Source organism: Euwallacea similis, chromosome 16 (assembly GCF_039881205.1).
Source record: "Euwallacea similis isolate ESF13 chromosome 16, ESF131.1, whole genome shotgun sequence".
NCBI lineage: Eukaryota > Metazoa > Arthropoda > Insecta > Coleoptera > Curculionidae > Euwallacea > Euwallacea similis.
In genome coordinates, this window is record NC_089624.1 from 3,303,236 (window position 1) to 3,326,410 (window position 23,175).

At 34.1% G+C, this 23,175-nt stretch overlaps 2 protein-coding genes across 2 annotated transcripts in view; one reads left to right on the forward strand and one right to left on the reverse strand.

Annotated features, from left to right (window-relative positions):
- Nucleotides 1-23,175, reverse strand: part of LOC136414200 (cholecystokinin receptor type A-like) — a 99,496-nt gene that overhangs the window by 47,604 nt on the left and 28,717 nt on the right. The window lies entirely within an intron of this gene.
- On the forward strand, nucleotides 16,913-17,553 carry LOC136413959 (tigger transposable element-derived protein 1-like). Its single transcript, XM_066397735.1, has 2 exons — nucleotides 16,913-17,264; nucleotides 17,327-17,553. Exons 1-2 carry the CDS (start codon nucleotides 16,913-16,915, stop codon nucleotides 17,551-17,553), a joined length of 579 nt encoding a protein of 192 aa, XP_066253832.1.

Here is a 23,175-nt window from a genome sequence, read left to right on the forward strand (position 1 = left end):
ATCACGTTCACGACCAGAGACTGTTGAAAATGGAACCCTCGCTTTCATGATTTCAATTTCCTTGATTGTGTTCTATAATTGCCACGCACTCTCAAGAGTACACGGTAATTATAGATGGTATTAGCAGTAAGAATTTTCGTTCCTTCTTGCGCTATTCCACATGTAATCATATCATCTTTCTTCCTTGAGCACATCATATGAAAGCCTTTGTATACCTGCCAGCAACATATATGTCTCTTAACGTCAACACAAAATCAGTAGTTCCATATATCTGGATTTCATCAGTATCTCATATATGGCAACTCTGTAGATTCACACACAATTTATTCCGAACCGTTCCAGGCTATCTGTAAATCGACGGGGCCTAATTCCAGTTTACTCATCCATTAAATGGGATCTGGATGCCCAGGCATATTTCGCATTCAAAAACCCGAATTTATACTTTTGTTACCCCGTTCCCCTTGAATATGTATGTTATATAAGGGATGAAGACAATTTATTGAAAAGGCCACGTTGGGACAGACCTCCATGGGAACAGTTGTACCGCTTCGAAGGGTAAAACGACCAAATAATCTCTGGTGGAAATGGAGATTGTCACTGTTATTTATAAAGATACAAGGGTAACAGTAGATTAGACTTAACTAACTGACTTTGCCATGATGGATGGGGTTTTGATAAGTCGCAAGGATTAAACGAGTCGGCGGAGAATTATTCGAATTTAGTATGTTTGCTACAAAGTTTTACTTGCAAAATATAGAGGGATGAATCTAAAAATTAAGCATTTCAATTTAAAAATTTCAGCGAGAAAATTAGAAATATGTCCATTTTTTAACAGCAATCATCTATTTCAAATAAACATTTTGGTCGAGTATTTGTAGGGCCCAACGTGGGAATATCAATAAAATGTCTAATGGTGTTTTGCTTCGCTGAAATCTCGGTAATTTTGCCGGATTATTTGATGGGAATGTAGCCCACGGTGCTGAAAATAAATATTTCGAAATACGCATAAATATCACGCTTTTACATAAATGTTCGTGCTTGGAAGAGAGTGAAAAGTATCTAAACTAAACATAACAGTTGGTTCCACAAACTATAGGCGCTCCACGCGCAGCACCTTTAAAATAATAAATGTCGGTTATTTCCGCAAATTATAAATGCACAAAGCGTGTTAATATTGTTAAATCTGAAAGTTTGGAGTGAAACAGCCATATAAGCACCAGTCTGGACATATTAACTTTTTATAGTAGTAGTATCTCCATTTGTTGCACGAGAACGTTCTGGACCAAAACTTTAACTGAACTGTGGGGATTCTCCATTGAGGGCATTCAAATTTAGCACAGGAGGGTAATTAGCTTGCTGCCTTAGTGAAGTGGTGGACGCATCCAAAGCTCCTAAGAGCTTTGTTAATGAGTTCCTATCCAGAGAACTTGACATACTAGTGAGACTGAACCATCCCCACATAATACACATCCAGAGTATTTTCCGAAGAAAACCAAATATTTTGCTTTCATGTCGAAAGGATTACAACCCCAACGAGTCGACTAACATTACCGCCGTAGGGTTCAGGATCTGAAACCCTAGCGAATGTGGATGCAAAGCTGGCCCTTGACGTCCAATACCTCTTTGGCATAGACATCCACCCACATAGATTTTGAGTGCGAAAATTACTCAATAACAGAGCAAATTATATTTTGAAGTATATATTTTGCGTTATATAAACGATAACAAACTGCTGTTGAGAAGTTCGTCATTTCGCAGATCCCAATACGTGGAAGACCAAAACTCAATTAACAACTTAACGACTTTTTATACTCAGCTCTTTCATATAACGACAAAGAAAAATCAAAAAATGAGTTTATCGCATTTTTTCCGCTTGGCCGAACGGGAATGACTGAAATTTGGTAATGAAGTTGTCGAACTACTGGAAGGTTAATCTCAGTATTGACTTAAACACAAATGGAGATTTTATTGCTGTGGCGATTTAAAGTTATTATATGTATAATGTAAAAGAATCGGTGAAACCTTTTTTATTAGTGAAGTATTGCCCCGCTGCTTCAAACAGACCGCCTTTAAATTATTATGCGCTTGTAATTTGCATACGAATTTCAATTTTTTTATTGTTGCTATTAATTCCTAACTAATCCTGACTGTGTCATTTATTTACATTTTGGAGATAATATCGACCATACAGTGTGTAACATTTAACCTGTAATATCGAAATATCTCGAATACTAGGTGTCTTATAAAGAAATGTTTAGTATTAAATTTTAATCATTCTAAGGGGGAAATGTTCTAGTGCGAAAGTCAGTTTACCTCCCTTCCCCTCCGTGTGGGAGAAGTGGGGGTTAACTTTTTAATTTCAAACGGTAACCCCCATTTCTTTACAGATTCGGATAATACGGCTAAAAATAAGAAAAATTTGTCCGAAACATTTTTTTCGATTCATGCTAGAAAACACTGTAATTATCGAAATTCAATTTATATCTTAAAGGGCAAACTCGACTTTTAAAAAATTTCCATGGGACAAAAAAATTCTGTGGTAATAAAATGTGATAAATAAACAATAACGTAAACAAATAAAACATCTACTTTTAAACATTTTGTTGATAATACTACTTCACGATGAACTATTTGACCGTAGAGAGAAAATCGAAATAGTTTTGGTAAATGGAGCGGCTAGTAAGCATTTAGATAATGCTGTCAATCTCTACGCTCAGCGTTTTCCTGAAAGACCACGATCCCGGACTTCTTTCTGTCGTGTGATTAACACGTTCACTGCCGACGATATATTTACTTTATTGCTCTTTAGGCCATAGGATTTTTCAAGCCATTTTTTACATAATGTTATAAATACTATAACTATCTAAAATGTAGTAAAATTTTGAAAAAATGTCATTTTACAAACTCAGGATAATCAAATTTGTAACTCGGCCTTATGGACTGGGTTGGCCTGAGAGACAACTTGTCTCTCGGTCCAGTGGGCCGAGTATTCAAACTTAAAACACTACTCTCGGTCTTACAGACCGAAATGGCAGTAAACGTATTAAGAATTAATAAAAGGACTATAAATCAGAAAAAAAGAAATCGCCTACTAAGCTACTGTGTGTGGAGAAAGAATCAAATTGCAGTTCCAAGTACTGTGGCTTTTAATATCCAAGTGAACACAAGAGGACTATCAGAATTATCAGAAATTTCTCCTATGAATGTGTGGAGAAAATTCATAAGTTTCACCCTTATCATATCTCTTTACACCAAGTGCTCCGTGAAGATTTTCAAAATCGTTTAGACTTTTGGAAGTGGGCATTTGGACATATACAACGAAATTTCAATTTTTTCCCTTGTGTATTATTCTCTGATGAGTTATCGATTACAAATTATGGGTCAGTTAATAGGCATAACATGCATTGCTGGAGTATTGAAAATCCACATTGGCTTTGACAAGTTGAGTTCTAACGTCCTTAGACTGTTAACGTATGGTGTGGAATCATTGGCAGTAAACTTATAAGTCTCCACGTAATTGAAGGTAATATAAATGGTGAAATGTACCAGAATATTTTGGAAAATGAACTGCCCATATTACTCCAGGACTCCATGATACCTATCAAGGTTAACGGTATTTTTAGTACTTCTGTATTTTGCACTCGCATGTTATTGGTATTTTGTAATTTGCAACAAATTTGAATTAGTGGTACACACAGTCCACTGTCGGTTTCGCTCGAGGAAACCCGACGGTAGACAATGTATATCGCCGGCACTGAACGTGTTAAACCTAGAACTACGTTAGAACATGTGGTTTCAACATGTTCTAACATAGTTGAGTAACATGACGGTTGTGCTGTTCACCATTCTGCGGTGGCACGGAAAGTTCTTAATTGTAATTTTAACGGTAACTGGATCGGTAAATTTGATCCGGTGAATTGGCCTGCTGGATTTCCAGATCTTACTTCACCGGATTTCTTTTTGTGGGAATATTTCAAAGATCGGGTTTATAAAGAAATACCAACGAAGCGCGAGGATATGATTCTGCAAATTATAATATAAACGCTTGCGACAATATTTCAGAAGGCGCACTTCGTACATGTGAAGAGTCCTTTAAAACTCGGATGAATAAGTGTATTCAAATTCGGGGACATCATTTTGAACATTTACTTTAAATAAAAGCTATAAAAAAAATTCACGTTTTAATTGATTCTAAAGCAGGCATCGGATCTTTCGGTAAATCGTAAATGACAGAAATTCGATTTCGTTAGTTACAGTGTTTTCTAGTATACAGGGTTATTCACGCTATACGGCGCGGAATATTGTGGCTAAAATACGAGGTTTTCAAAAAGATTCACTTTTGGGCTATATGGGGATCTATTATGGCTACTTTTTAAAATTATTTTCATATTATACAGAGTGTCCCAAAAGCCCTAAAAGTATCAAAGTTGTGTTTTTTTAATGGAACCCTCTGTATACGTGCATGTTTGGATTCTCTGATCAAAATAAGTGTCTGTTTTAATAAGGTTTACTATACCTAAAACTTAAGGTTTTTTAAATAATTTGAATTTTATCAAAATTTGACCACACACTTCCTTCTCAGAGTGATTAAAGTTTGATACTAAACATTTCTTCATAGAATGCCTAGTATTCGAGATATTTTGATATTCCAAATTAAAATGTTACAATCTGTATTCTTCGTTTTTTGAGTGTGTACTGCCATCTGGCAAAGCCACAAAAATATGAAGATTCTAAGGTGCCTTAAATATTAAGCCGCCATTTAAAACCTTTCTCTCATCATTCACCTCATTATTATTCTAAAACGTAGTCATAAATCCAACTAAAACAGTGTTAAGACAAGCTATTTGAAAAGCAGTTCGGTTTGATGTGGGAGTATTATTTCTTCCTTGAAATGCGTTCCTTGAAATGTACTTCAGGAAAAGCTTGAGGGTAGATTGCTTGGAACTCGCGAACTGAAATTTATCTAGGGAGGCATTTTAGACAAAACGCGAGATTCCTGCATGTAACCTGCAAGAGTAACACTGAAAACATTTCCTTACGTGTCTTATCATATCCTTAAAGCAGGGTTTGCAAGTTCACTTTCCTGCAGAAAGTATGATTTTTTCATGGGCAACTCGCTAATACAACCTGCTAAATCCCAGTCTTCTGGAAAAAATATTATTTGATTAATGAAGGGTTGATCCAAATTTTGCCTTTTCTGGTCAAAATCCTCCATTTTAATGCTTCAACTTCAAGTGAAAGCTCTCTTTCAATAAGACACCCTTATCCTTTTTTTCCAAGATATCCCTTTCAATCAATAAATCTCTGCATTGACTAACATATGAATGAGATTTGGGTAGGTGTAGGGTTAATTTTAATCCTATGCAGCAGTTTGAACTGAATGAATACCTGCCTCTCGAGTAGCTTGAATGAGACTCTGATGCACTAAATTGCAATTCTAATTTAGAGCATTTAGAGCTCAGGACATCATTGTGACGGGATTAGAGCTTTCGCGATATTCGGAATCAAACTAATTCTGTTATCTTCTCCGTGATTTTATAATTATCTTTTTTCTATTTATTCTTTTTCTTTTTGGTTTTAGCTTCTCTGAAGAAAGGTGTAAAAGGGACACCGAAGTTATGAGTTTCTGGTCATTTCATGATTTGCAAAAGTTATCAATATTTTAATCACATTTACCACTTAGGGATTCGTCATGCCAAGTAAGTAGTTTGATACTTTTACGAAATACTTAGTCTGACTTGAAAATTGAATAAAGTGCTTGAACAATATACGCTGAACTTTCTACAGTAAAGTTAGTCTTGGTATCCAACGATTTGATCTGAAATTTAATAAAAGTAGCTCGCCCAGGTACGTTCTATTAATTTTCTCTACCCAGAATTTCTTCTCGGTTCGATTTCAAAAAATTACTTGCCTGCTTTCAATTGGTAACTTTAAGCTGGTTAAGGTTATTCGGATAGTTCTGTAATTTAATAGTTTTTCCATGAAGTTTCCGTAAGAGAATACCAATAAAATTAACCAAGACTCAGTTGTATTGGGTACCATTGATTTAATTCGAATCAGAGTTGAAGTTTTAGGTTTGACGACACTACAACTTAAAGTTCCAACTTAAGCATTGCGATTTAGATAGGATTTTTCAGTCGATTTTTCTCCAATTTTGAACGTTTCGTTTAGATGTGTTTTTTAATGTGCCTGTAGACAACACTTTTGATTAAAAAATTATTAAATACTGCCAAGGAATGAGAAAAATTTATTAGTCAAACTCACAATTATAACTTTTAACTGCACCTTCTGGAAATTGTTGGGAAAATACCCAACATCTTCACCTAATAATAAATTTCTTTCTTTACCAACGTAAACCCTTTTTAATCGCCCTTAAGGGCAGTGTTTACATTATCCAAATGCATACACATTCCACACTCTTCCCACGCTCATAACTCTTCTCACATCATTTTTCTCACACCTTCATGGTACCGTATTGATAAGCAATCCTTATTCCCCTGCACTAATAATTCACACTAATTGGTATAACCATGAGGTGGTAAAAATATATATGGATAAGATCAGGTTCATATTCGGTGGGAAAATTAAGTTTTTGAGTCGGTCTAAAACAGTCTCATATAGTCTCTCACACAACACACAACGCCTCTTCAACACCTCTCTAACTCTCTTTTTATACTCCTACAGCCTTAGTAGGATCTCAATACTGCTCTCAGTTAAAACATAACATTTGCCCTGTTCCAAAAAACTCCCGATCGTCAAAAGTTCTTGATAACCGGTGGTCGCTTGTGGTTCTCTAGTTTACCCTAACTTTACACTTTGTTATGATTTTTGTCACTTGTGCAGTAGTGTTGGACATTTAGTTAAATAAATATAAGTGTTTTGTTATCATGTGTGTTTGTTCTGCATTGGTTCAGCGCCAAATAAGCTGTGGTCCTTCGAAAAAAAATAAGATATACACAAAAGAGATACAGTTCACCTCGGCACTGCCAAGCAGCTGTGCCCCCCTTGTGTCTGGGGTGAGACAGCAAGCAAAACGCAAACTTGCCCCGTTCAGAAATAATTGGGTAAAATAATTCAGATATTGCTAAAGAATAGAAATTCACAAAGTTTCTTAAGGACATCAAATTCTTCTACTCTTAAAGAATTTCATATTTAAGTAAGTTAATTTGTAGTTTTTAGATGTTTGCTCTATTATTTCTTTATTTTAGCTAATACAAATTTACTGACAAAACTTCTCTTCTAAATCCTTTGGTAAAATAATTTGTTCCAAAAGACTAAAAAAGTAAACATTATATATGTCTTTCTGCCCATGATACATATTTTTAACTTAGACTAGACATTGTTACAAACCAAACTTATGATCTAGATCTGGAAGTGTTCCAACTGGGTAGTCGACGGAAAGAGGAAGCGGGATTGTCTTATCTGTCTTGTTAAGCTAGGTGGTTTCAGTATAGTCTAGTTGTGAGGATTATCCTTCCATTTCTTCTGAAGTTGTAGGAGTCTTTCTATTATTTTTGTCATGTTTATGCGTTCGTATAGTAATTAATTAGGTGGGTTGTGTAACAGGTTGTCAGGATGTTTTATTTTTGTGATTAACATTAGTGCAATCTGTTTTGTTGTTTGTATGTGTCGTTTAGTTTTTTTTTGTCGCATTTGTCCTTAGCATGCGTCCGTAATCTAACAGTGGTCTGCAGATGAATTTTTATATTTATGTGGCGCTTTCAGTGACTGCTGTTATATTTTAATAAGGAATTTGACATATTAAGCAAATTTCAGAGATTTTTAGGGTCCTTTGCTGCGATTTCCTTACTTAATCACTGTCAGTTTGATCCCAAAAAATCCCCTTATAAATGGAGAAACTTAATTGGATAAACTCCCATAATTATAATTGCAAATTCGTGAAATTCTCTGTTAGAATTATCCAGCAGCAATTTCTAGGGGGCAGAAATTCCAGGAGACTTCTTAATGACTATTGGGAATGATCCAGGAAAGTCCAGTTATGAAATAACAGTTGTCGTTTAGCAGCTAACTGGCAGATGAAATGTCTTTTAAACTGAAGTTAACCAACAGTTGAACTAAAGTTAAAGTACAAAGTATATAGAAGACAAAGATACTCTGACTGATGATTAGATTTATCTGTAAGTGATTTCACATAGAGTTTAGCAGAAAATTGACTAACCGGGCTACCTAATAGTGTGATTTTTTGAAATTATTATTTTTCATCCACTAAAATATTTTTCTAATTGTTTTTAAACGATTTGGAATTCTAACAATTTAAAATAACTATTAACTTTAAATATGAGATGATTCCCGTAGAAATGTAGAACAAGAGCTTAGATAGAAGATTCTTGATTGCTATGGAAACTCATTGGATGCTAAAGTTAAAGCATATTAATAAGTTAGGTTAAGGAAACATTTCTATAAAATTCGCAGATTTTACTTAGGTAGTGCAAGCTAGTTTGAGTTTTTTTCTCATTTTTTGAATGCTTTTAAATTTTTTCACTAAGCGTTCATTTCATTAAAATGTTGCTTTATTTGCAGTTTGGTTATCTAATAGGCGATTCAAGTATTGGGTCATGATACTGGTCGAGTGGACCTGCTATTCTAAATATACGCGCATGAAGCTTGACTTGATTTCTAGTGAAATCAAAGCAAGTAGCTTGAAAATGAAGACAAATCGTGAATCTCTACTAACACTAGACACGCATAATCAAATCTTTTGATTGTAATTCTCAACATTTATAGTACCAACTGGGGGGCTACAAAAACACAATTTTTACGCTAACTTTATGAAAATACTCAGAAATCCCTATCATTGCACCAGCAATTAATTTACCAGATCCAATTAAATCTTAGATCTCTAAGTGTATCTCAGGTGGCCTTTAAACTAAACAAAACATCGTCCATATGCACAAAAGGAATTCACAAAATTTACAGGATTATGGCAGTTACACTCTATATGTCCACAGAGAACACAGTTGGATTTAGAGTTAAAAATATCCCTCCGAGGACGTGTTTTAGCTGTAAACAAACCCCCGTATGTGCTATGGCCATTGTAAAATTTAATTTCGCAAACATTCACAATATCCCTCTATTTAGGAAGTTACAAAACAACGTTTGGGATACAAATTGGGGATATTTGTTTAGCCAAGTGTGTACTTTATTATGGTGTGGAAAATAAAGGTCTTAGAGGTGGTGAGGATTGATGATCAAGGTGCACTGTTTGTCTTCCGTCCTGATTTTTTTACAGTCGTGAAACAGTGATAGATGTTTCTGCATGGAAACTTACCATGGCAGGCTAAGCAATGTTGACCGTATAATGTAAAGCGGCTTAAGCCTCAAGTTCTCCAACGGACTCAAATTTTATTGCCAGCATTTTCATAGGAAATTCAATTGCTTCTTAAACGAGGCGATCCTGCAGGTTTTCTTAACTTTCTCAGCCTTCAATAAACCGATTAGCCTTTTAAGTGCTACCACGTGGATTTCTTCTCTCCAAATTGGTTTCAGCTAAACTTTCCGATCTTGTTTAAAGAAGGGCCTTAAGTCATAATCGAGAGCCCATTTTAACCCGTTTTTACCCGTCTGACCTTAAACCGATTAAACAGAACGGTGAAATTGCCTTTCGTCAAGGTTGGGTTTAAGATTTCGACACCTTAACCGCGTTTAATTAGAGTACTGCGAATTAACAAGTTAAATCGATTTACTTTCAAGACGGAGCCCCAAAGGTGAGGCTCCTAATATAATAAAGCGAAACCTGGGATTTTATGCCCTAATAATTACAACCTTCCTTTACAATGAAACGTTCAGATTTCGATTTCATTTTAATTAGATTTTCTGAGATTTCGGTTATAATAAGCTACAAACTTCTTAGAATTTATAGAAAAAAGGGTTTTACGACCAGAGGATTTTAATCAAGGTTTCAAAGTGTACTCGAAGAACAATAAGTTCAATTTTTCAAATCAATGATCACGTTATGTCAGCACTTGGATTTTCTTTACTGCGATTGACATGGAGTCTTTTATCTCAATACTCATCTAATTTTTCCATCTGCGTCTAAATCTTCAGGCTGTGATGTCGTTGTGCGGCCGCAAAAATTCTAGACTTACAATATGTAGTGAAGGAATACAGGCTCTGATTTTTTCGAAAAAAATATTTGATGGGAACACTATTAAACTGGATTCTGAATAAATGGTAAGAAATAGTAAAACTTCTAGTATTCCAATAAATTTTAAGGAAGTTGAAAGGATCTTCGAATTTTGAAAAATCCGTGGGAACTGGTACTGTTGCTGCTACTAGAACGAATCTTGAAAGGGGGAGATTCTACAATTATGCTTTCCCAAAATGCATTACAAAATGCGTATTCAGGAACTGTGACCCTCGAGATACCTGTTGACCTTTGTGTTGGTATGTCATCCTGCTCGAAAAATCAGAATGTTTGTGATATTCCAGGGTGAAGTACCTTAATGATGATGTGATATTGTGTACTTCCTGTTTGACGTGATCAGAGGTGCGTTTGATCTCTCTCGTAGGACCAAAATGAGGTGATTCCGACTCGAAAGACCAGAGGTCCTGTATCTTGAAAACGCTACCAGAATTTGTACATTGATCGCGAAGATAATTATGGACTGGATAATTACCCTGAGTTCGCAGTCTCAAAAACAGTCTTTCTCGCAAAAATAGGTGACAACCTTTTAAACTGTACCTAAGGGTTATTGACAAAAAACAATAATTTACGTTCTAAATAATATCGATAACAACGAGCAATAATGAGACAAAGTCAGCGACGAGACACTTTGGAGAGGAGTGGTGCTAGCTAAGTCCTTTAAGAAGAGTGTTTGTTTCCATATTTAAACTTAAACCTCTTAAGCCTAGGCTAAACAAAAATGTAGAAAAAGTAACGGTTTACGGCAAATGAGTATCTGCACAGATTCTAATACTGTACGCTTTTTCACAATTTCAAATTGGCAGTTTTAGTGTTTTTTGTCCCCAGTAATAAAGAGGAACATAAAATTTGTTACTATTCCCCATGTGGATTGCGCCCCTTCTTTCCTCCATGAATAACACATTATTTCGAATTTTACTATACAGGATATCCCAAACTAAAATTTGCACCGCATGAAATCTCCGAGTCCGTTCAAATGTGGGAAAAATGCTAAAATATGTCAATTTGAACTTGAGGGGGACCAAATTTTATCTTGGTTCTGCAGTAATTTCTCAATCCCTCAGCGTCCATAGTCACCCCTTCAAAAACTTTAAATCACAAGAGAGGCCGAGTGACACGTCGTTTTGAAGCTGCTTCCATTCTCTATCTAACCATGTTTTTTTTTTCAAGTTTGAGCGATTTTTTTTCAGAATCACGAAATTGTTGTAGGCTCACTGAAATTTTCAACATTACTACTCTGGAACACTCTCGTTCAAATTGTAAACAATTTTTTTTTTTTTTTGGTAAGAACGGACTAAGAAATATTACCTCATCTGCACTAATGTTTGAAATTTTTAACCCCCCCTAGATTTCTTTTTCTGATGCCACTTAAAGTCTAAGGTTTATGCTACACCACCTGCATCGTTACAAATGCTTTGAGAACGAATCATCGCAGAGTGCCATTTGATCACGCCAAAAATGTTACAAAACGTTACAGAAGCTTTCAAAATCGCTTGTACTATTGTATGGAAGTTGGTGGTGGATGTTTTGAGCAATATATTTATTAAATTGAATTGTTTTTTATAACCACTTTCGTTTCCTTTCACAGTCGTTTAACCAGTGTTCCGAAAAACGGATAGCTAAAATTGAAAAAATAAAACTGGTTGAATAGAGAATGGAAGTAGCTTCAAAATGATGTCACTCGGACCCTCTTGCGACTTAAATTTTTTAAAGGGGTGACTCTAGGCCCTAGAGCGATGCAGAAATTACTTCGAAACCAATATAAAATCTGGTCCTCTCTTAAGTTAAAATTGACATATTTTAGCATTTATCTCATATTTAGACGAAATCAGATGTTTCAGGGAGTGCAAGTTTTGGTTCAGACATCCTGTGCACTTTCAGCACAGTGATAGTAATCAATTAATGGAAAATGTGTAAAAATACCTAAGTCAGTTTGTTAACCACGTCAGAACGCATATTAGTAGCGATTTAAGCATTTATGCATAGGTTGCATAACTCCAAAATCATCTATTTAATTCGCATTTGCTGAACATTTATTGAAAGGTAAAATGCTTACTGGAAACTTTTTACGATTCAAGTTTAAGGCAATACCCACTCCAAGATACGAATCTAAATAATGCATATACACTCCATTTACGATGTTTTAGAATCGACCCTATCCATGGAAATTTCCTTTTATAATATGTAGTATAGCAACTGTGCATTTCCACTCCGCTACAACAATTTTATAAAGAGATATTTAAAATCCTACGCCGAATTTGGCAAGCTTTTGAAAGCCTCCAACACCATTAAATGACCTTATTGTTTTAAAACGTTTTAACCAGTTGCTACCAAGCTGTCGATTTTCACTCAGCATTCCCATTCTTTTGTGCCATTCAAAGGGGTTTCTTAAAAGGAGTTAGAAATGCTCAATAAAACTGCGAATCAAAATGAAAAGTAAATCTAATAATTCGAGTACGGCTAGCGGCAAGAAAATCTACTCAACCATTCGCGTTTCAGTTATAATGATTTATCTGACAAAGAGGTTTAATATTTTTCCTTATGATCTGAAGACAACCCGTCAGGGTATCGACCTCACCGGTGGCTTTAAAATAGCACCCAATTGTTATTATAATATCATCAATAACCAGAATTTAGTCCTCGAATAGAACTCATAAAAGACACGTATAATACGTATATAAGTTCTAAGTAATCGGTTTAATGCGTATTTATTTAATATGTTCGTATTAAACCTATTACTTAGAACTTCCGGCTAGGTTAGGGAAATTCTACCAGGATGGGTGAAAATGACATAACCCCTGTGAAAAACTCGATCTTTAGAAAAAACAGCCCGAAATTCACAGGGAGAAATTTTTTTCTGACCTCTTCATTAAAAATGCTGTTTCCAGAGTTCTCGTAAAAAAGTATTCAAATCAATAAAGCTGCGTGTTCTGAACCCGAATATGATAGCTATGAGGGTGCAAATTGTAGCTGCTGTAGGGCTACAATGTTCAAGCTGGTTGACTGTAAAACTACCGCAAGTAGGCTTTTAAGTATCTCAATTTTGAGGCTAAAATTGACGCCGTTTTTAGTGCCTCTTATTAAAGGAGCAAAAGATTACTGTTTGTAATTAGCGCTTTGTTAAAATATTCAAAGTTGTTCAACGGGAAAAATTGTTCAAAGGTTAAAAAACTAAAAAAGAGTGATCAAACTTTGTCCAGGCAGTGAATTTGGTGTATTGAAGATTTTTTATAAAGTCGTCACAAACAGTAAACGACGGTGCACCAATTTGTTAAAAATTCCTTCATTGTTAAGAACGCGAAAAGCAATAAATACTAAGTTAAAAAGGCCCATATTAACTTTAAAGACGTATTTCTTAATTCCCTTTGAATGCAATTTAGAAAAAATTCCTCAAAGGATGAACACTTAGTAAAATTACTCTTAAATGGTATATTTGAAGTTTAGCATATTTTTAATGAAATCAACACCTTCTGATAACGACTTTACACCCATTTTTGTGAAAACTCCTTTACGATTTAAAAATTTGAAAATTAATCGAAAATAAAGTGAAATTAACCATTTTGACTTTAGGAATGTATCTCTTGTCTTGCAATGAAGAAAAATGATAGAAAGTACTGAGCATGTAAACTATTAGTTCATAGTTGGATCAGTGATAAAGTAATATATTCAAGTTACAAATTTTACGCAAACATTTATTCTATTGAAATTTTCTGAAGATGTAAATTGATTCCATGCACGATTTTTCACACACTGATTGCTGAAAACTCTATGGTTTTTCTGGAAAATACCCTTGAATTATAAAAGTAAATAAAAAATAAAATTTAAACACCAGACTTCTTAGTGGGTAGAAACGATCAAAATTTGAAATTTTCATATTTAGTTAGGCCCGTAAAAATAACAATTTCCACCCTCGTTTTCTTACCAAATTGAATTAATTTGGGTCACAATTTTCTCAAATATATAATGTTTTTATATTGAGATTGGGGGAGGACGAGAGATTTAAAATATAAAATGTCCTATCTAATCTGCTTTGTTAGAGCGTTAAGAGCCGGAGCTTCTCCATCTCTTTTTCTTATGAAATTGCATTAATATTGAGAGACTTTTGAAAAAATATTTGGATGTAATTATGATAATCTGTCTAATTTCGAATGGCAAAATTTCAAAATATGAAATTGTTGTTAATATCTGTTACTTATCATTAATATTTAACTTAGACTTTCAACTTCTTTGCTGATTAAAATCATTTACAAATCTCAATGAAATTTTGGCTGTACTATGTACAATAAAAGGCGGGTGAAAGCTATACCTGTCTTTCAGCGTATCGTTTGTTGGTCTTTAAATTGCTCACTCTTTTCTTTTTTTTAATTTAATTAAATTTATATTTCCTGCTATTTCCTCGATTGCCATACCGATTCTTCTTATTTTGGACACGGTGGTTTTAGAGGTTGTAAGACTTGAAGGAGAAATTGCACAATCTCTCCTTCTCAGAGCTATTTTCAACAGAAAAAACGCCACTTTCCTATGTGAGTTGCGTCCAATATTCTAGTCAATTGTGCTTTAAAGAAAGTTCCCAACCCCGTTGAAAGCGTCTTTATCCTCCGTTTAACTTGCTAACTATATCTACAAATTGCACGTACAATTCCCTGAAGCAAGTTTGTTGAAACTTGCGAACCTGTGTCTGTGAACTTTATTAAGTTTATTCTTATTGCTATTTCATACGTTAATCCGCATATAAATTTGATTAACAAGTAACTTGTTTTTTTTTAGAATTACGTCCGCATTAATATTAGTTTGAATGATTAAATAATATGAAATAATGATGTACGAAACGGGGATAATGGAATTAGAAGGTGAAAGCGGCAGAATTTAAACATCAATATGGAATTCGTTTCACATGAGATATATGCAAATATCAATTTAGTTTTTCTGGAATTAGTTTGTTTTCATAAAACGTGTTATCAAGTTTTTCCAGCAATGCTTAGTGAATTTGAATGGGGCCAAAATGAAGGTATTTAAATTTTATTCAGAAAGACGGAAGAAAATTATTCATCATCGTTTGCCTGTTATGGCTAAAATGTTAAATTTTCCGAATTCTGATGTTTAATATAAAGGCCTTAAAGCCTAAAACTATGCAAATCAGTATGCAAAAATAAACGAAATAATGTTTGAGAAGATGATTTTTTGCCCGTATAAAACGAATTTATTGTTCTTTTTGAGCCAAGGTAAGTAAGCAGTGATTAATTTCCAAGGGAAAATTACGTATTACATCAATTTTATCTCCCGAAGGATGGGAGGATTTTTAACGATGGAAGAAGAAAAATAAGTTTATGATTTTCCCGCAGTTTTCTTGCTATATTGGTTCAAATTGCGAAACTTTTATTGGTTAAATTGACACTACACAAGAATGATCATTGTCTTTGCCCTAAACGGACCCAAGGAGATAGATCAGATCCTAATTTCACTGTAAGATAATCTATTTATATAAAAATTACTCGGAAAAAATTCTTGGTGGGTGTTACACAGTTCATGTAATCTGCTCTAAAAATTATTAATAAATAAGCCCTCTTTTGTGCTCTTTACTGCTCCGTCCCATCTGTTTTGTTGAGTAGGAGGAGAACAACAATGAGACGTATTAATTATGAAATGAATGTCAGTAATCTTGCCCTAAACTGCTCGTTTTCTCGGATTAGTTCTTTTCTAGACGGTAATAGTGCTGCTATGTCAACCTTTTATGCCAACATCTAACCGTACAGTTCCTCTATTTTCTATTTTTAAATTTCAGGCATAAAAGGTCATAATTCAGTGTGATATACGTTAACGTGTTTTTTATTTATGATGAATTGGAGCAAACAGTTGCTACAATGTCCCGTGTTTTTCCACAGTATTGCGTACTCTTATGGAAAAGTTAACAAAAATTTCAGTTGGGTTTTTCAATTGGTTTCCTCTTTGCCCTCCATAGTTCTATAAAAGTGTTTTATGAGTTCTCAAGTCAATAGAAGAATTACTTGATCCAAGTTAAGGCTATATTGCAATATCTGTTTTACCTGATGGAAATATAAGCACACATATAACGAAAAAATAAAATTTTTCAATTCAAGAAAATATATCATCTTGTGGATATACGAACCTAAGAATACTCAATGTGATATATTAATATAAAATTCTGTGGGGGATGATCCCTGGGATAAAATATAAAAAATAGCAGGGAAACCCGAAACCAGATATTCTAGGCATTGTATCAGTAGTACAAGGGGCGCCAGGTTTCTTTATTCAGGATATATTCATTATTTTATATATAATTTAGTTAATATTTTGGTTAGTATATATAAAAAATACAGTAAGGCCTCGTTTAACACTACCTCGATTAACGCTGATTTGTCGCGGTTTGTCGAAAACCTTAAAAATGCTTAAAATATAGCCGGATTCAACATATTGCAGCATTTCATTGATTCGTATACATTCGTATAATACGATTATTCCCGAATATGTACGTAACGCTGTGATTCCCCAGAATTTATGCTTGTTTGGTGCATTTAAGTTTTATAAGCTATTAAAGAGTGTTCAGCACTTTTACGTTATGCATAAAACGTATTTAGTTTATATAGTAATAATAGAGATTATTGCGTAAGAAAATCAAATAAATATTTGTTCATTTAAATTTAATCCTTATTTTCGTTAGATTGTAAAAATGAGTGGGTGTAAAGATAATAAAACACAATGACACGAAAAAGCATTTCGCTCGACATTAAAATGCAATTATTGAGGCGATTGGGAAACGGTGAACGTCAAGTTGACATTGGAAATACTTTAAATTTATCTACTTCTACAGTAAGAACCATTTTAAAAAACAAAGACAAAATTAAATTGTCAGCAACTACTACCACATCGTCTAGTGCAGCAAAGATAACTCGATCAAGAAGCAATATTTTAGAAGAAATGGAAAAACGTGTTTGCATTTGGATTGATGATGAAATGGAGCGCAACCTGCCGCTAAGTCAAAAAATAATCATGCAAAAGGCCATAAATATTTTTAATCACATTCAGAATGGAAGAGAGATAGGAGGTACAGAAGATACGAGTGAAAATTTTACAGCTAGCCGAGGTTGGTTCCATAATTAAAAAAAAAAAGCAACCTCCACAACATTCGAATCACCGGGGAAGCAGCGAGTGCAGATACTGCTGCCGCTTCAATTTTTCCTGCAACGTTAAAATCCATAATTGAAAGAGAAAATTACCCACCAGAATTGGTTTTTAACGTGGATGAAACAGGACTTTTTAGAAGAGAATGCCAAAGCGCACATTTATATCGCGAGAAGAAAAGTGAGCACCGGGTTTCAAAGCAGCAAAAGATCCTTTCACCCTTCTGGGTGGTAACGCCAATAGCGATTTAAAATTAAAACCTCTACTTGTGTATCATGCCAAAACCTCAAGGGCCATGAAAGGAGTTCTAAAATCTAGTCTACCCATCATTTGGGAATTTAATAAGAAATCTTGGATCATAAGAGACATTTTTCAAAATTGGTTTACCACACATTTTTGTCCATCTGTAAAACGTTGCTGTGAACTAAACAATTTTGAACCAAAAGCTCTATTACTGCTAGATAATGCATCAAGTCATCCCATCAACATATCGGACTTAAACACTTGTGTTCCGGTGGAAATAGTTTTCCTACCACCCAACACTACGTCGTTAATTCAGCCAATGGACCAAGGAGTTATTGCAAATTTTAAGGTACATTATCTTCGTCGTACATTTCAACAACTTATTGATAAAACAGAAGGTGGAGATAAAGAAACAATTTTGTAATTTTGGAAAAAATATAACATCCTGGATGCCATAGGCAATATCGACGTCCCTTGGCAAGAATTAACTAAGAAGTGCATGAATGGAATGTGGAAGAAGATGTTGCCGGAGGTATCCCAGGATTGTCAACGAAAAGAGCCTATTGTTAGTCAAATTGTCAATCTAGTCGTAACAGCAGGATTAGGAGATGTAGATGAGCAAGATATTGAGGAGCTACTGCAGGTTTCTGGTGAATGCCTTACTAACGACGATCTTCAGGAACTGGCAGAACAAGGAATTGAAGAAGGCGAAAACAGTGGTTCTGAAGACGATGAACCAAAAGAAATTACTGCAGATTTTCTTAAAAAAAGTTTGGAAACGATAATCGAAATAGTAGATCAAATTGTAGCGAATGACCCAAATTTTGACAGGAGTGCAAAAGCAAGAAGAGGAGTTTTGGATGCGATGGCCTGCTACCGACATTTGCTTAATGAAAGAAAAAGAAAGCGACAAATGACTAGACGATTTCTTCGCCAAAAAATCAATAATATCAGAAGAACCAGGACCTTCATTACAAATATAAATTTTATTATACAGGGTGTCCCAGATAAGGATGAACAGCATGGGGATCTTGGAAACGGTAATAGATACAAAATGGTTTAAATTGGGAAAAAGTTGGGCAATTTAAAGCAAATTAATAATCTGTTTTTATATCGACGAAATTCCGAATGGTTACGAAGATATCCGGAAAAAAACGAATTTGGCGGTTTTCGTTTTTTGCAAATAACTCTTATACGGTTATAGTTAGAGGAATAAAAGTTTTACATTATTAAAGCACTTTTTTGAGAACTGTTTAGCAGTGTTGCCAGTTTTCTTGTTACATCCTTACTTTCGGAGAAAAATGAGTAAACTTTTGATTTTCATATGGGCGTGATATCAATTATTTATATTTTCAAAATCGTCATAAAATTCCCTTTTCAGCCATGCATTACATTTAATATTTTTCTCAGAAACTCTATGAGTTATAGCCATTAAAGCATTTTTTGATAAGTAGGCCATGATTTTGACTTATAGTAATGGTGCACATTAAATAAATGAATGCTGTGGAAACGTCAACATTATTTAAAAGTATAAATATATTACTGGTATCACCCTAAAATTAAAAAAATAATTGTTTCAAATTATGTATTTAATAACAACAATGCGGCTAAACTTGGATCGAATCAAATGTTGACGTTTCCACAGCATTCATTTATTTAATGTGCACCATTACTATAAGTCAAAATCATGGCCTACTTATCAAAAAATGCTTTAATGGCTATAACTCATAGAGTTTCTGAGAAAAATATTAAATGTAATGCATGGCTGAAAAGGGAATTTTATGACGATTTTGAAAATATAAACAATTGATATCACGCCCATATGAAAATCAAAAGTTTACTCATTTTTCTCCGAAAGTAAGGATGTAACAAGAAAACTGGCAACACTGCTAAACAGTTCTCAAAAAAGTGCTTTAATAATGTAAAACTTTTATTCCTCTAACTATAACCGTATAAGAGTTATTTGCAAAAAACGAAAACCGCCAAATTCGTTTTTTTCCGGATATCTTCGTAACCATTCGGAATTTCGTCGATATAAAAACAGATTATTAATTTGCTTTAAATTGCCTAACTTTTTCCCAATTTAAACCATTTTGTATCTATTACCGTTTCCGAGATCCCCATGCTGTTCATCCTTATCTGGGACACCCTGTATATTTGTGCAAATGTTTGTGTTATATAAAACATTAAATAAAATACAAATTACTAGTATTACAGTTTAAAATTAAAGTAAAATTTGTTTATTTTTGATTGCATATTCCCGTTTTCCTATTTACTATGTGTTAAAATGACCTCATATAACGCTGTTTTGTTTAGCGCTCCTATCTTCGGGAACGTATCTACCACGTTAAACGAGGTCTTACTGTAATCCTCACTGGGTTAAAAATTACTCACTGGTCAGAAATTATAAAGCTATACATTAAAAAATGGTTATAAATTATAAAGATCAATATTCCCAGAAAGTTAATGTCTAATGTAGTATTTTAGAAGACCGAATAATAGGTCCTTTTTTCTTTTATCAATCATTGACTGCTGAGCGTTCAGTTAACTTCATCGATGCGGAATTTTGGAATGCAGTTGAAAATCTTCCTCTTAATGTGCGACAAGATATGTGTTTGCAGTTTGATGGCGTATCCATCCTCAAAAAAAAAACAAATTCAAGGATTGTTTGTCAATGGCTAAGCCAAAAATTTCCTGTGCGCTGGATGAGAAGAAACAGTCCTCTTGAGCTGTGGCCTCCCAGCTCTCCCGATATTACACCTCTCGACTTTTTTTTGGGAATGGTAAAAAATAAAGTTTATAAAACAAAGTACAGAAACCGAGATGAACTTTGTGCCAGAATAAGACACGCCTGTCAAGTTCTGAGCATCCTGAAATTTAGACGGGTCGCTAAACAAATTCGTAAAAAAATTGAAAAATATATTCGAATAGCCGAAGGACTCGTTGAGAGAGATTATATTTGATAGTTAATTATTTGCATTATGAAAATTATTGTTGCGTCTTTTTTCTAAATTTAATCAAGTAACAAAAATTGTTTTCCCATAGGAATAAAATAATTATTCCTTTGTAAGTGCTATTTATTTTACTGAAACGTGAAATTGCCAGTGTGTCAAATTATTACTTTCCGTGATACTCTTATTATTAAATTAAAAAATAAACTCGTAATCTTGTGTAAGACCAAAATAATGGAAACATTTTAAATGCGAATTTTGTCATGAGATTCTGTATATATATGAGGTTAAAATAGTATTCTGAACAACTTTTTTTAATAATTTTTTTTGGATATCTTTAACGCGAAGCAAAATATCGAGAATTAACTGTGTGAATTTGTAGTATTCTGAATATACAGTTCAGATGCCAGTTAAGTGTCTTAAAAAATGTAACTCATCAACCTGTATGATTGTGCAAAAATTCAAATTTGTATTCTTTCAAATAGCGAAAAGATGGGTTGTCGTCAACTTAAATTTGATACACTAAAAATGTATATACATGTATTAAGTATATAGTATATGTACAATACATTAGAGTAATACGTATGAATGTACTTTGTGATGGAAAAATACAAGTGCGTGTAGAGCTCGAGCACTTTTTTCGATGCAATTTGCCGGCAAAGTTATAATAAACTGGAATCTTGCAGTTATATTCGCGGAAGTGATTCAAAAAATATTTTTTTAAATACAGTTCATATAATGAAAATGTATAATATATTGCAACTTTACACTCTTGCAACTTAAAGTGAAAAAGGCATTCGTGCACTGTTTTCAAAACTTTGTAAAAATTATCGATAATTTTCATTGAAATTAATAAATCCCCTCTGATAATTGTTCCACCTCAGTATAAAAAATAATGTAAGACACCTACCTACCCTTTTTTCAGACTCCCTAATTCGTTACTCGAATTGCAACCTTGGATTCGTGCGTCAATGTGCTCTCTTATGAAACTTCTATCTTAAAGCACTATAAATATTTATCAACATGCGAATGAGTGAAATATTACTTTAACACCAAAAGTCATGAATACGCTTTTCAGAAATATCTTTTAAATTTGAATTTTTGTTTCGTCCGTTGAAGGGTACAGCAATAAATTAACTGGTTTGGTCAGTCAAATACCGATGAATGATTAATTGGCAAGCCGAAACAGGGGCTAAATCTCCTCCTATTAAAATTATAATCTATAGGAGATCTGTAGAAATTTTAGTAACGGTAAAAATCTTTTGGGATTTGGTAACGTAGCTCTAAAAAAGAAAAAGGTAAGGGAAGATTTATAGGCAATTATAGGAACTTACAAGCAGCAATTTTCTGCCTTGAAAGTCACATGTTTACAGACTATTCCATATTCGTTTAAGTGCCTTCGACTTCTCGTATTTGTCGATTCATTTAGTAATTCACTAAAGTTTGTTCAAGAAGAAGAGTAGTTAAAAAAGAAGGGTCGATCGAAACTAAAAATTAATGACTTAACTGTCGAACACGGTAACAAGAGATTTCAACAACTTTTTAAAGTTAGTGATTCTGGTTTATTATCCTCATTAACTGACACTTGCTTTTTCGATAAACTTTCTGGCGCTTATGCACTACAATGTTATAAAATTTGATTTCTATCTACAAATAGAAGGAAAAATCATATTGAGTGACATGTTTGTTCACGTAGCTCTAGATAAATGACAATTTTATATGCATCAAATCGATAGTGATAATAATTGTTTTTCATTTGATCACTTTTCGAGCGCCTACGTAGTAATTACGACAAATTAGTCCCTTTGTTGCAGCCCACAGCCCTAGAACTGATGGCAATAAGGCCTTATTCAAATTTATACCACTTAAATACGCTTTGAAACAAGTAGCCAAGTTTTTGAATAAGAATAACGGTCTAATAAACTTCTGGAAAGTTATTCCTCTCAGCTTTCCGCCTTCATTTTTTTGCCACTCAAAATGAATGGTTTCGAGGAGATGCACTTGCGGCTTGTGAAAAGCTCGCATATTCTGTTTGATCTGCAGACTGCTTGTGTATAGCCAAAACATTACGGGGATAACTGCTCAAATTAATATCTCGCTTTATCATAAAAAAAAGTTATGCAGGAAGGCGTGGGATGAAAATGGGACACGTCTCAATTTCGAGAGTTTTTGAAAAGTAATAAGGAAACACGTTATTTTTTAACGACCACGATTTTAGGGAGGATTGCTCTTTCGGAAAGTTAATATAGGATTCCTGCCGCAATAAATGCATAAAATACCGTACAATAGAAATATTAATAGGAAGCAGCTTCCTTGAAATTTATTGCGGTTCTACGTGACGAGGGTTTTCGTGGAATGTAGAGGGTATAATAATAAATGATAAGATTGAATGCGAAGTCTGAGTGCTTATGCAGTTACTGAACTGAGTGATTCGATTTTTGAATCTATGGATGTGCTGGGCTATTATTCCCTATAATGAATGTGCCGCGTGCCGTACATTCGGGATTAGCCATTTCAGCTTTCCGTGAACCACATAACAATCAATTTCCCGGCAAGAAATAATGACACTCGTCATTTGAAAAATATATAAGTAATTTTTCTTTCCTCATTAATCATTGAGCTGCGCTCTGGCACAGGAAAAAAAGGGCAATAAATTTCGTTTATACTAGCGTAATTTGA

What these genes read in the sequence shown, in the direction of transcription:
- LOC136413959 (XM_066397735.1), top strand. Translation starts at nt 16,913, where the DNA reads ATGCAATTATTGAGGCGATTGGGAAACGGTGAACGTCAAGTTGACATT. An exon ending in AAATTTTACAGCTAGCCGAG is followed by an intron (nt 17,265 to 17,326) that starts GTTGGTTCCATA and finishes CCGGGGAAGCAG; the next exon opens with CGAGTGCAGATACTGCTGCC.